The 14048-nt window shown below is 38.7% G+C and overlaps 1 protein-coding gene and 1 pseudogene across 3 annotated transcripts in view; both read left to right on the top strand.

Annotated features, from left to right (window-relative positions):
- LY75 (lymphocyte antigen 75) overlaps window positions 1–14048 on the top strand; it is a 130214-nt gene that overhangs the window by 82869 nt on the left and 33297 nt on the right. Inside the window, exons 32-35 of one of the 3 annotated variants that reach the window (XM_070240593.1) lie at window positions 3614–3763; window positions 6382–6504; window positions 7976–8143; window positions 9948–12365. In XM_070240593.1, the coding sequence (XP_070096694.1) occupies window positions 3614–3763; window positions 6382–6504; window positions 7976–8143; window positions 9948–10126 (620 nt within the window). In that variant the 3' untranslated portion in view covers window positions 10127–12365. 3 annotated transcript variants of the gene reach the window in all.
- On the top strand, window positions 1870–3065 carry LOC111768821 (centrosomal protein of 57 kDa pseudogene; annotated as a pseudogene).

Below are 14048 nucleotides of genomic sequence, written 5' to 3'. Positions count from 1 at the left end.
ACTTGCGCTCATCCTCGGTGGGCGGAGCGTGAACCCTGGGGAAGAGCACAAGAAGCTGGGCTCCCAGGAGCTGCAGAGGCTGCTTGGGCAGGCCAGGAGATGGTAGCGGCCTTGGTCACTGAAGCTCTGGTTCTCAGTGCTTGCCATGTTTTCTGCTCTGAAGAATCCTCAAGGGGCCGGCCCCGTGGCCAAGTGGTTAAGTTCACGGGCTCCACTTCAGCAGCCCAGGGTTTTGCTGGTTCGGATCCTAGGCGCAGACATGGCACTACTTGTCAGGCCACGCTGAGGTGGCGTCCCTCCTGCCACAACGAGAAGGACCCACAACTAAAATATACAATTATGTACTGGGGGGATTTGGGGAGGAAAAGCAGGAAAAAAAAAAAAGAATCCTCAAGAGAAGATTCAACATTTAGCATCGAACAGACTCAGGCAGAAGAAAATGTGAAAACCTTATCTAGAGAAATGAGTGAATACAAGAAAGGGAGAATGATATAAAGAATGAGAAATAAAGGTACAATCAAGAACTGACATCTCAGTTGTTAGATACAGAAAATAAATGTAATCTTCTGGAAAATCAATTGGAATACATGAGAAATATGACAAAGCATGCAGAAATGGAGAGGACGGCTGTGTTAGAGAAACAGACTTTACAGGATGGAGGAGAATGACAACATGATCACACACAAATTCAGCGCTGCATTGGGTTGAATAGTGTCCCCCAAAATTCATGTCCACTTAGAAGCTCAGGAGGTGAGCTTTGTAGGTGTAATTAGTTAAGAGGAGGTGATACAAGTATGGGCCTTAAATCCAATGACTGGTGTCCTTACAAGAAGAGAGACACAGTCAAACAGAGGAAGAAGGGCATTTGACCAGAGAGGCAGAGATTCCAGTGATGCAGCTACAAGCCAAGGATTGCCAGCATCACCAGAAGGTGAGAGACAGGCACGAAACAGATTCTTCTCAGAGCCTTCAGAAAGAACCAACTCTGCTGCCGTGTTTTCAGACTTCTGGCCTCCAGAACTGTGAGCAAATAAACGTCTGTTGTTTTAAGCCACCAAGTTTGTGGTAATTTATTATGGAAGCCCTGGGAAACTAAGATAAGAACAAACTTCAAAAGCTGGATCTTCAAAAAAAGAAAATAACAAATATTGGTGAGCATGGGGAGAAATTGGAACCCTATGTATTGCTTGTGGGAATATAAAGTGGTATGTAGCCACTGTGAAAAATGGTATGGTGATTCCTCAAAATGCCTAACATGGAATTATCATATGATCCAGCAATTCCACTTCTGGATGTAAACCCAAAAGAAGTGAAAGCAGGAACTCGAATAGATATTTGTACAACCATGTTCATAGCAGCATTCTTCACAATAATCAAAAGGTGGAAGCAATCAAAGTGTCTATTGACAAGTCAGAAGTCTGAAAACACGGCAGCAGAGTTGGTTCTTTCTGAAGGCTCTGAGAAGAATCTGTTTCGTGCCTGTCTCTCACCTTCTGGTGATGCTGGCAATCCTTGGCTTGTAGCTGCATCACTGGAATCTCTGCCTCTCTGGTCAAATGCCCTTCTTCCTCTGTTTGACTGTGTCTCTCTTCTTGTAAGGACACCAGTCATTGGATTTAAGGCCCATACTTGTATCACCTCCTCTTAACTGGATAAGCAAAATGGGGTATATGCTATGGAATATTATTCAGCCTTAAAAGAGGAAGGAAATTCTGACATGTAATATAAATGGATGAACCTTGAAGACATCATGTTAAGTGAAATGTCAGTCAAAAAGGACAAATACTGTATGATTCCACTTATATGAGGTACCTAGAGTACTCAAATTCATAGAGACAGAAAGTATCCTGGTGGTTGCTGGCTGGGGGAGAGAGCAGTGGGAAGTTACTATTTAATGAGTACAGAGTTTCAGTTTTGTAAGACAAAAAAGTTCTGGAGATGGATGGTGGTGACGGTTGCAGAATAATGTGAATGTACTTAATGCCACAGAAGTGTAAACTTAAAAATAGTTATGATGGTAAATTTTATGTTATGTGTATTTTACCACAGTAAAAAAAAATTGAGCCTTCTTGAACAGGAATATAACAAACTTGGCCCTTGCAGAAAAAATGCAAGAGTTGGAAGCAAAACTCCATGAAGAACAGTAAAGAAAGAAAGTGTGTGCAAGCATAAGACAGCCCAGTTGCGGACTGAATTAGAAACAAATAGACTTTGAAGATAAGGCATTTCCATATATCCCAAATAGAAGATGAATTTTAAAAAAAAATCCCAGCCATTCAGAAAAGTCCAGCAGTCCTAGCCATGCACTGGTAGCCAATGTTCAACATATTTTGCATCTAATGAAGTAACACACTTCATTGCCTTGTGCAATGCTGGAGTAGTCAGCAGTATATTTTTGGCAAAGCAGCCATTTTCACAAGGTAGTAAAAGCAAGAACTTACTAGTAATGTCTCCCTCCACCAGCAGTATTAATGAATAGTTGTCACAAGTCTTACAGACTTTACAGATGAATTTGGAAAATGAGTTTTGATCATCAGCAAGGGGGAAACCTACCTAGGAGTTGTTACCTGTCAAACTGAAGGAACGCTTAGAGCTCAAACTATTAGCATTAGTGGGAAGAATGGGGGCAAAAGCCAATCAGACAACTAAAGTTCAAAAAAGATCAAGCCCAACTGGAGACAAAGAAGATAGAGAAGCAGAGAAGGAATTAAGAGCCATCACAAAGTCCCTGGGTGAAGAAGGAGACAGCAGCAGCCATTCTTCTGGAATCACAGGGACAACAAGTAAGAAGAAATCTACTAAACTGAGACATGGAGAAAAAAGCCGGAGAAGCCTTCTATTACTGAAGGATGTGCAGAACATACATGACGTGTACAAAGCAATAGTTTGGGATGAGGTTACGGACCATACCGGGTCAGAGTTTTGATTCAGATAATCTGTACCTCATCAATGGGATGTGGATAATTTACTTTCCGGTTGTTATACTCTCTTCTTTTAGAATTGATAGGTGTTAAGGGATACAGGCTTCTTGTGTTACACAGCACAATTAAAAATCAAACAGTTTAAATGGAACAGTTAAATTCCAGGGGAATTTTTAAGAGCTGAGAAGCCACACCCAGTCTTTTTTTGTTCGAGACAGATTCTGCTGTGCTGATATACTGCCCTTTGTAAACCAATTACCAAATTTTCACTTGTGGGTGTGGTTTTTAAACGTTCTTTATGTGGCAAGGTAAAACTAGGTTTATATAATCAAAATGAAAAAGGACTCTAGAGAAAGAAAGAATTTCAATTATTATTTCAAAGTAGTTACAGGCCTGCCCAGCCTGTCTTTGTTTCTTTTCCTATTCTGTCTTTCCAATTGTTTTTACTTTAGTCTAAATCCATCTTAGAGGGCTAAGTACTTTCCTCTATCCTCTTAGGTTTTAAAAATGGTATTCCAAAAAGCTCATTAGAATGTATACTCTTAGGATTGGGCTGTGGCTTTCTCTGGTGTGTGTATTGAGTTGAATGTTCTTACCTACAGGAACCAGTTTCAAAAAGGAACATTTAATGAGGTTTTAAAGCCAGTCATTTTTTCTGTGCATTTTTACAATTGTGTCTAACATTTTTATAGCTAAAGAGGCGTCCTCTCATACATCCTCATCAAGATGTCCAGCAGTAAAAGGGAATGCGTCACAGTGGATCCAGTACAGGGACCACTGTTATGCATCTGACCAGGCATTGCACAGTTTCTCAGAAGCCAAACAGTTTTGTTCAAAACTTGGTGAGTTAAAATTTGTTGATTTTCTTTGACTCAATAATTTAATCATTGGAATTTTTCTTAAGGAAGTAATTTGAAATAATGGTTATATCTTTGAAAATATTTTTGAGCACTCACTATTTATAATAACACTGTAACCTAATTGCCCAGTGGTGGGGAAATGGCTAAGATTTTATGATATATGAGCTCAATGGAATATTGGAATAGCCATTAAAAATGTTCAATGTAAGGGGCCAGCCCAGTGGTACAGCAGTTAAGTTTGCACATTCCGCTTTGGCGGCTTGGGGTTTGCTGGTTCAGATCCTGGGTGTGGACCTACCCACCACTTGTCAAGCCATGCTGTGGCAGGCATCCCACATATAAGTAGAGGAAGGTGGGCACGGATGTTAGCTCAGGGCCAGTCTTCCTCAAAAACAAAAAATGTTCAATGTAAGAATAAGTAAATGGAAAATAAAGGTATGTTGGAAGACATATGATAAAAAATTGCTGGGGGCTGGCCCCATGGCCTACTGGTTAAGTTCAGCACACTCCACTTCAGCAGCCTGTGTTCAGTTCCCAGGCATGGACCTACACTACTCGTTGGTGGCCTGCTGTGGTGGTGACCCACATACAAAATAGAGTAAGATGGGCACAGATGTTAGCTCAGGGTGAATCTTCCTCAAACAAAAAGAGGAAGATTGGCAACAGATGTTAGCTCAGGGCAAATCTTCCTCAGCAAAAAACAAGAAAAAAGAAAAGAAAAAATTGCTAAGTGAACTGTTATGTGAAAATAATGACAAATGAAACAGTTTTAAACATAGGTAGATATGCTTAGATGAAGAGATTAAAAGGTAAATTTTTGTAAAGTTGGTTAAGTAGTAAATACAAAATCGTATATTTTCCATTACTTAGTTATTAATATGTATGCTTAGCCTGACCAGGGTAACAAAATCAGAGAAGCATGGGTTGTTCATTCATTCTACGATAGCAATGGCCCACAGCCGCTGATCACCATAAGGAACAGAACTTTTCGTCTTCAGATTTATATATTTTAGAAAGAGCAGCAATGATTGACTCTCTCCCATGATAAATTTAGCCTTTAGTCAAACTGTGAAATGACTTCTAGGAAGACCACCTAGAGTATTTCAAAGACCTGCGTCCTTGGGTAGCAGTTTAGCCAGGCAGATGGCACTTATCTCATTTATTTTGCTAACTGTGTGGAGACACTAGACTGATTTAAAAATCTCCTTGTTACTGCTTGCTTACATGGTGGGAGCTTTTGTGTGGGAGCTGTTGTGTGTTATACATGTATATACATATACTCATGATGGGAACTACTGCGAGCTATACATAGATATGCTCTGAAAGTCAGAAGCCTTTTGCTCCTAAAGGAGAAAATAGAAGGGTTTCCTGTCATGATAGTGTTGGGGTTAAGCACTTAAGCCTTGGAGGCAGACAGGTCTGGGTTCAAATCCCAGCTGCTACACTTACAAGCGGAGTGATATTGTAGAAGTTACACAATTGTTTCTCTTTTCTCATCAGAACAGTGAGAATGAAAGGAGTCCTTACTTCAAAGGTTGAGTAAAGGTTGGGTTGTTGTAGGAATGAATGAAATGAGATAATGCATGCCAATATAGCACAGTGCCCTGCAGATAGTGAGCATTCAAAACTATTCTTATTACTAGAAAGACTGAGGTTGACTTGCTAATTCTCTACCTGGCTAGCTGTGTAAACCTGAACAATTTACTGAACCTCCTTGAGCCTCAGTTTCCTCATCTGTAAAATAGTGCTAATCCCTTCCTCCCCAGAGTTATGGAACATTAAACAAGGTAACACATTAACTACCTGCACCCTGTGGTGATCAATGAAGGAGTAAGGCTTTCCTTCGCCGTTCTGTAAATACCCTCCTCTGCGGAAGAAATGCGTTTAGTTCAAGTCTGGAGAAGCTTGTTGCCGTTGGAGACTATTCGATTCCATTGAGGATAGATTTCCCAGTCTAGTTATTATTTTATTTCTATCCCTTGCCTGATGCTGGTAATAACACTGTCTTCTCTGTGGGTTTGGGACGACCCACATGTGAATACGCAATTGAATACTCATTTATTCAATTCCATGCCATATTTAGGAACTTACAATGGGCATGACCAAGTACTCTTACGTATAAGATAATATTAAAAGGAAGGCTAATTCTCTCCCATATTGCAAGCCTATTTGCTTTTATTTTCATTTTAACAGTAGCAAATTTAAAGCTGAGGCATTATACAGAAATAGTTGTTGAAGAGAGAGTGCTTAAAATCTATCGGGGAGCCCGTATTTCCACCCTCACATACTCCGCTCCTTATGACTAGTTGTTCACTCACAGAGGTCTCATGGGATAGGCGGTTCCAAGATCAAAGATATCACTAGGTAAACATTTTGAAGAAACAGAATTTTTATGTACGAAGTTTCAATCTAGAAGTTATCAATGTTATACTTTTTAATGTGTGACATAAATACCAGATTTCAAAAACATTTATGTGTCAAGTTTGAATTTCTCAATGATCTTGATCATGATAGGTTTTTTTCAAATGGCTGCTCGAAAATAAAACACTTCCCTAGTTTGCATAAAGCTGATTCATTTGGGGTTTGTTTTCCTTCAACAGATCATTCCGCAAATATTGTTACCATAGAAGATGAAGACGAGAATACCTTCGTGAGCAGACTGATGAGGGAAAATAATAATATTACCATGAGAGTTTGGCTTGGATTAGCTCAACATTCTGCTGGTAAGGGACATCCTGTGTGTACACTGTGGGAAGAGAGTTCTAACTTGTCCTAAATACCAAGGCAGCCTTTCTAAAGAATGTTGAGTGATGGCCAATTCAGATGCTTCTTGTTGATGAATAAGCTAGGTCTGCTAGCTCTTTGGGAGGCTTCTAATTCCTAATGAATAAGTGAGTGACTTATTAATAACGATGGAAACACTAATGAAATAAAAATCAAGTTAAATCAACTGGGATTGTTCTAGAGACTTAAGATGCTTGTATAAACAGGATATTTTTTTCTGCTGCAATAGTATCTGTATTTCCTGTGTCCCCACAAGGAAGCATCACTTACTTCCCTTAGAGTTCTAGTGTCTATCACCCTGTGTTTTTCAGGCTTATAACTCTGTTATTCAGAAAGTTCTCTTCTTGTCAGTCCCTTCCCTCTTGAAACATTTTTACCATAGAGCAAAATTAAGTCTTTATCGTGATTTTTTTTTTCCAAACTAGCTAAGTAAAATTGCAGGGAATTGATTCAAAAAGATTTGTGGAAGAATTTTTCAATACAGAATAATAGATATAAGGTTTGAGTGAACTTGGAATTGATAAAGAATGAATTAGTACAAATTTGAGAGAAGGACAGGAAGTCTTTATCATATTTTATGCAAAGTTGAATTCTAAATAATTAAAATAAATTTGAATTCCAAAATATTAAGTACTTGTCAAAAAGTGAATGGATTCAAAGTTGGCCGTCTAATTGAATTGTAAATTCTGTTCACACTGTCACCACAAGGTGGTGCTGCATCAGCTGTAAAACAAAAATGGAGTCATAGTGGGGAAGACCCTCCGGGATCCTTCCTCCCCACCAGTACATCTTTAATGATATGAGTTTTTTAATTGGAGGACGGGAGGGAGGCGGAGAGCAGCCCTTAGAAATATATCCCTCACACAATAAATGTGCAAGCATTCTGCACTTGAATCCAAATGCCACATTCTATATCAGCGCTAATGGAACTTTCTGCAAAGATGAAATTATTCTATATCTGCACTGACCAATGTAGTAGTCATTAGCCACATATGGCTATTGAGGATTTGAAATGTGACAAGTGCCACATGGATAAAGAGAACAGATTCGTGGTTACCAGAGGAGAAGGGTATTGGGGGGTGGGCAGAAGGGGAAAAGGGGCACATATATATGGTGACAGATAAAAATTAGACTACTGGTGGTGGACACGATGCAGTCTATACAGAAATTGATAAGTAATAAGGTATAGTCGGAATTACACAATGCTATAAACCTTTATGATTTCAATAAAATAACTGAAAATAAATGTGACAGGTGCAACTGATGTTTGTTTTTTTTCACTTTTAATACATTTCATTTTAAATAGTGGCATAGCACAAGTCTAAGTAAATGAGTTGTATGAGCTACATGCCTTTTTATCTTAGTAATTCAGTTGCAATAAACATAGCTGTACTTAATTTCTTTCTTTAGATCAGTCTTGGAATTGGTTAGATGGATCAAAAGTGACATTTGTCAAATGGGCAAATAAAAATAAGAGTGGTGTTGGAAAATGTAGCATTTTGTTAGCTTCAAATGAAACTTGGATAAAAGTTGAATGTTTGAATGGCTACGGAAGAGTTGTCTGCAAAGCTCCTCTGGGTAAGTGTGTAACCTGTCTTTAAGGAATGTTTTTCAGAACAGGTCAGGAAATAAATGTATGACTCAATTATATGCAGAGTTTTGTACTTGGTTCTAAAGTATTTAATCCTTAAAGTATATCAAAAAAATCTTGATTAAGTCATAGAGATTCTTTCCCTCAGAAAAATAGATTACAAAAGACAGTAAATGCGCAAGATGTCTAGGACTCCCAGAGGAAATTACTGAAGAGTCTAAACTTTGTGTAATTCTTTCCTAAGAAAAATGGAAGCTGCCAGAGTATTAGGGAGTTCGTTTCCTTGAAAATGTTCTTAAGGTATATTTTATTCTACAGTTTGAATATGTAAAAGCTCAAAGTCTAATTCCTCAGTTAGTTTGTTTCCTTTCTCCTCATTCCTGTAAAACTCATGATTAACCTCACAACAATGCAAAACTGGATTTAATTACTTAAAATGTCGTGGGTATCTGTAGGAAATCATAATTTGAACTTGTTTATCATTGTGAATTGATACATAAAATAACTGTACAAATCTTATCTTACATAACTTCATTTCTACAGAAAGAGCCTAAATTTTTCACAGCAACATTTTTAAAGATCAAGCATAAACATGGCCATTTCCATGTACAAATTTTAAAGATAAAACCCCAATTCTAGGTGATTGTTATCTATATAATCACACATTGATTCGGCAAATATTTAGTGTGTCTCCTATATGTCATGCCCTTTTCTGTGTGCTGGGGTGCACCTGTGAACAAGACAAATAAGATACTTTTCTCACAGAGCTTACAATCTAGTAGAGGAAGACAGATAATAAGTAACCAAGCAGGTCCATTTTTTAAAGCGAGGAAAATATCTAATAGTTATAAACTCTGTGTGATCGAGACTAGGGGGGTGGCTGCTCAAGACTGGGTTATCATGGAAGACATCTAAGAGCGGACACAATGAAGCTGAGATCTGAAAGGCCAGTTAAGCAAAGACTAGGGAAGAGGCACCCCAGGAAGAGGTACCAGTTGGATCAAAGAGCCTAAGGCCGCACGAGCTTGATGAGCACTCAGGAAGACCAGGAAGGTGTGCAGGTGCCAGACACCTAGGCTCTGGAAGCAAGGGTCAAGAGTTCGGCTTCTATTCTGAGTGGAATGGAAAGCAATTGGGAGATTTTTGGGGGTGAGTGGGAGCAGGGTCAAGGTGGTATGAACCAAGAGTTCTGTTTTGGCATTTTGAGCTATCCATGTGATGAGATATCCATAGGGAATGTCTAGTATGCTGCCAGACATACGAGAGAGAACGGAGGTCAGCATAGAGATGGGGCCATCTGGACAGCAGGCAGAGAAGGAGCCTGGGACAGCATTTGAAATTGAATAACTAGAAACTAAATGAGGTCATCCTAAAGGCCTAAAGCATTTTAAAGCAAATAATACTTTATTTGGCCCTAGATAAGTCAAACACAGAAATTTACAGCTTTTAGCAATTTGCTATCAAAGTAAGGTAATATGTTGAGAGTTGTATTCTCAAAAGGGTGATGGGAAGGGAAAGTGAGGATCATGATAGTGCTGTAATTTCTTTGAAAGAAAATTGCCCTAGCAGTGAAGAGGATTTGAACAAAAAGGAAAACAGTTAAATATGAAAAGAAAGCACTTACGTGTTGGATGGTGAGTTTGAATTCTGTGTTAATGCTATGGAACAGTCAGGAACTTATTGTATCTAATTTGTACAGGGTTTATGTACATGACACACAGCCTAAAGAAGAAAATCAATAGTGATCCCTTCTATATTCTCTCCCCAATGTCAATGCTCTCCCTCTTCCAGGCCCCGATTACAGAGCAGTGGCTATCACAGTTGCCGTGCTGAGCATTTTAGCTCTCATCAGTGGACTGATCTGGTTCCTCCTGCAGAAGAACCATTTGCACTGGGCTCGCTTCTCTTCAGTTCGATATGAACAAGGAGCGAATGAAGATGAGATTATGCTTCCTTCTTTCCAAGACTAAATTCTTCTGAAAGTTTGCTGATTTGCACTAAGGTGTTAGGAAAAGTGAGCCATTTAAAATTTTCCCAGTGTCAGTATTGACTCTGTTCCAAAGTAGAAGCCTTAAGGACACGTTCAGTTCTTATTGTTATTCTGGTATCCACAATGAATGCCCCTCGGAATGCCATGTGTATAACTCTGCTTAACAGAATGGAGAGGAAGCAAAGCTAGAAGAAAAGTCCAGTTGTTCGTAGGGTAGCAAATTTAACATGCATTGTCTCTGTAAGAATGTGGTTGGTAACTAGGATGTGTATATTTTAATGGCATTTTAACACAACTTCTTAGAAAATTAAAATTAGCATATTACTAGGTCACGCATCTACCTTTTAATTTTTAAGAACATCCAGCCAAATGCAAAATGAGTACCTCAAGGTAAAAGCTATGAATAATATCAGCATTGTTTTAAAACAGTCATTTGTAGCATTTGGGGTAAATTATTAAACAATGAGCCATGCTTATTTTTTACACAGCAAAATGATGCCTCTTGGCAAGATGCTTCTTATATTATTCCAAAGATATTTCATACCAAAATTATTTAAATGCAAATGTTTTGTTCTGTTCATAGTTATTTATAAAACAAAGGCTTTTTTTTTTAAGGCATGTTTTTTTTTTTCCTCCCCAAAGTCCCAGTACACAGTTGTATATCCTAGTAGTAAGTTGTTCTAGTTCTTCTATGTGGGACGCCACCACAGCATGGCTTGATGAGCAGTGTGTAGGTCCGCACCCAGGATCCAAACCCACAAACCCTGGGCTGCCAAAGCAGAGCACATGAACATAACCTCTATGCCACAGGGCTGGCCCCAAAACAATGGCTTTTAAAGAAGATTTGGTACTTAACATTTTCTAAAGTTTGGGAACATTATTTTTAGATTGAGTAGATACCCTGTAGCAGTGTGTTTTTTGTCTTGTGTACAACATATGACTATTTCCTTTTGAAAAGGAATCAGCTAAAGATGAGTTTTTGAAAATTTTACCATTTATATATTTTACATGGCATGTCAACTTTTGACTAAGAAGTTTTTATTACTTTATCTTTTTACATGAGCTAAAGACAGGAGGGATCTCTGTAGGAAATTGTGCATCTTGCTTAAGTAAAAATGAAAATTTTATAATGAAACTCTAGACCTTATGATTACTACTATAACATATAAAATTATGAATGATTAATGAAACTGTTTTGTGGTTATCACTTTAAATTTTACCACCTAAAAATATATTCTTAATAATAACTGGACATGGTGAATGTTTTATTCAGTGTTTAATTTATATTTGTACTTTAGAATATTTTTGTATAAAATTCAGAGATTTATTTTAAAGTTGAGTGTTTATACTATGATGAAGTTGTAAATAATTTTCTAAGACAGTTTTAGTGTAGTCTAAAAATATAGATGTCCTGAAATATTTTTTACTGAATTTGATAGACTAGTTTTCTTGTCCTGTGATCTAAACAATTCTAGTCATTAAGACTTTCTTCAAAGAACTAAACCAGCTTGAGGTGAAAAGTACAGCTACACAGATCTTCCTGGACTTACGATGGGGTTACATCCTGATAAACCTTAAGTTGAAAATGCGTTTAATACACCTGACCTGCCGAACATCATAGCTTAGCCTAACCTACCTTAAACATGCTCAGAACACTTACATTAGCCTACAGTTGTGCAGAATCATCTAACACAGAGCCTATTTTCTACTAAAATGTTGGATATCTCATGTAATTTATTGAACACCGCACTGAAAGTGACAGACAGAATGGTCGTGTGGGTGCAGAATGGCTGTAAGAGCAGCAGTCATTCACCCTCATGGGCACTTGGCTGACTGGGAGCTGTGCTCGCTGCCGCTGCCCGGTATCACTGGAGAGTATTGTACCGCATATCACTAGCCCAGGAAAAGATCAAAATTCCAAGTTTTAAGTCCGGTTTCTATTGAGCGCATATTGCTTTCGCACCATCATAACATAGAAAAACCATAAGCCGAAACATCGTAAGTCTGGGACCGTCTGTATATAGCAGTGATGTCATAATAAAGTTTTATTTTTCTAAGAAGAGTGTTGTTGATCCTTGCTGAAAAAAATATCTCTATATGGGGCTTTATTATGTTAGGCATATAGTATGACAAGAAATAAAGGGTCCAGCTATTGTAAAGTGAAACATCCTTAACATTTTGTGTGCATTTTTTAAAGAATAAATATAATTATTCCTATATCTCTGAACGTTTGATTTTAGTCTCTTTTCAGATTCCTTTGACTTAGCATGTCTTGTAACTATCGGATCAGCAGAGATTCCATCTATGGCCCACTTACTTCTCATTCTTTGTGCCCCCCTCAGGAGATCCTGTCCACCACCTTCCACCCCAAGGCCTTCATCAGCCACTTCTCAGTCAGTAGTTCAAATACCTAGTTCTGGGTTCATATTTCCAACTCCCATTGGACAATCTACACAAAAGTCCTTCTCAACACAAACAGAACTGCCCATATTATGCTCCCCTCCCCATTTGCCCCTGTTCCAGTGTCTCAGAAGAACTGAAGACAGCCTTTGCCCATCTTCCTTAACTAACCCAACCCCCATATCTGGTCCGACATTATTGATCTTTCAAATCCAGGTACCTAAAAAAGCGAGCAAAAACACCTAACGATAGCATACAGGGGACAAATATAGAAGTGATACCAATGATCCTTCTTTTTTCCCCCCTTACCCCCTGCACAGCATGTTCCCCTCCCTGATCCTGGGACAAGATACTTGCATTATCTGGGAGTTCTCACCTGCAAATGGCTGCTGCAGTGTTGGTAACCCCCAATCCTGACCCTACTGCCAGGGCAAGTCAGAGATTCAGGTTTCTTTATCTTTGGTTCATTTAATCCTAAAACCCTCTTGGAGAAACAAAGACCTAATTAGTTATCAGTTCAACAGCTTTATCTTGCTTAAGAAGACAAATTTTAGCTAGATCTCAAAGACTTTTTTTTAAAAAGACCTCATGATCTATACAAAGTTACCTCTAATCCCTATATATTCTAAATTAAAACATTCTCACACCATCTACTCTCAACAAATTTCATATACATGTCTCTTTTTTCTAAGCTAAATTAATCACAAGCAGAATTTTAGAAACTTTTTTCACCTTCTCAGAAGTTCTTTTTATATTCTCTTTCAATTAATATGAAGACACCATACCTTTGTCTTCTAGGCTAGAAACTCAGAAGTCATCCCCAAGACCTCTCTTTCTCATCTCCCTAATCCAACAATTCCATCAGTTTTACCTCAGACTTCTCACAGAGTGGCTCTCTCCATTGCCAACTGTCTTAGTTAAGGCCTTTATCCTTTTTTTTCTCCTTAGATTATTTGAACAAGCCTCTTCACTGGTCTTTCTCATCAGCCTTCCTCTTGATCCCAATTTCCCCATTCCTGGGCCTAGGGGAGCAGAAAAACACAGGGGAAGACTCACCAGTTGTTTTGGTCTAAAGTTGTCTCGACCTGACTATCTCAGGCCAAAAGGGGGCTCAGCAATGCCCAGCCCAGGGACCTTCCCCTGGGACCTTATATAGGTTGATGTTAGGCCTGAGAAGTCCTAGGGTTTTGGTTCCCTGTCCAAATACCCTTTTAACACAATGTAGTGTCAAGTCAATATTGCTCCAATTGCTAAACAACAAAGAGGCAAAGTTAGATAAAACTGGACTCCAGGAATTAGAAGACATTGGTGATCTTAGCCAATGGGAATGCAGCAGAGTGGTGGAGCCAGAATCCAGATGGGAGTGAGCTGAAAAGCGAAAGGGAAATTAGAAAATGGGAGACATGAAATTCTGAGAGAAGTATGGAAAGGAAAGGGGTCGGGCCATAGCTAGAGGGAGAAGGAGGGTTGAAGAAGGGTTTTTTCCAAAGGAGCAGGGAAAG

Source organism: Equus caballus, chromosome 18 (assembly GCF_041296265.1).
Source record: "Equus caballus isolate H_3958 breed thoroughbred chromosome 18, TB-T2T, whole genome shotgun sequence".
Classification (NCBI taxonomy): Eukaryota; Metazoa; Chordata; class Mammalia; order Perissodactyla; family Equidae; genus Equus; species Equus caballus.
Note: the sequence above shows the minus strand (reverse complement) of the source record. Positions and strands in the feature narration are given on the sequence as shown.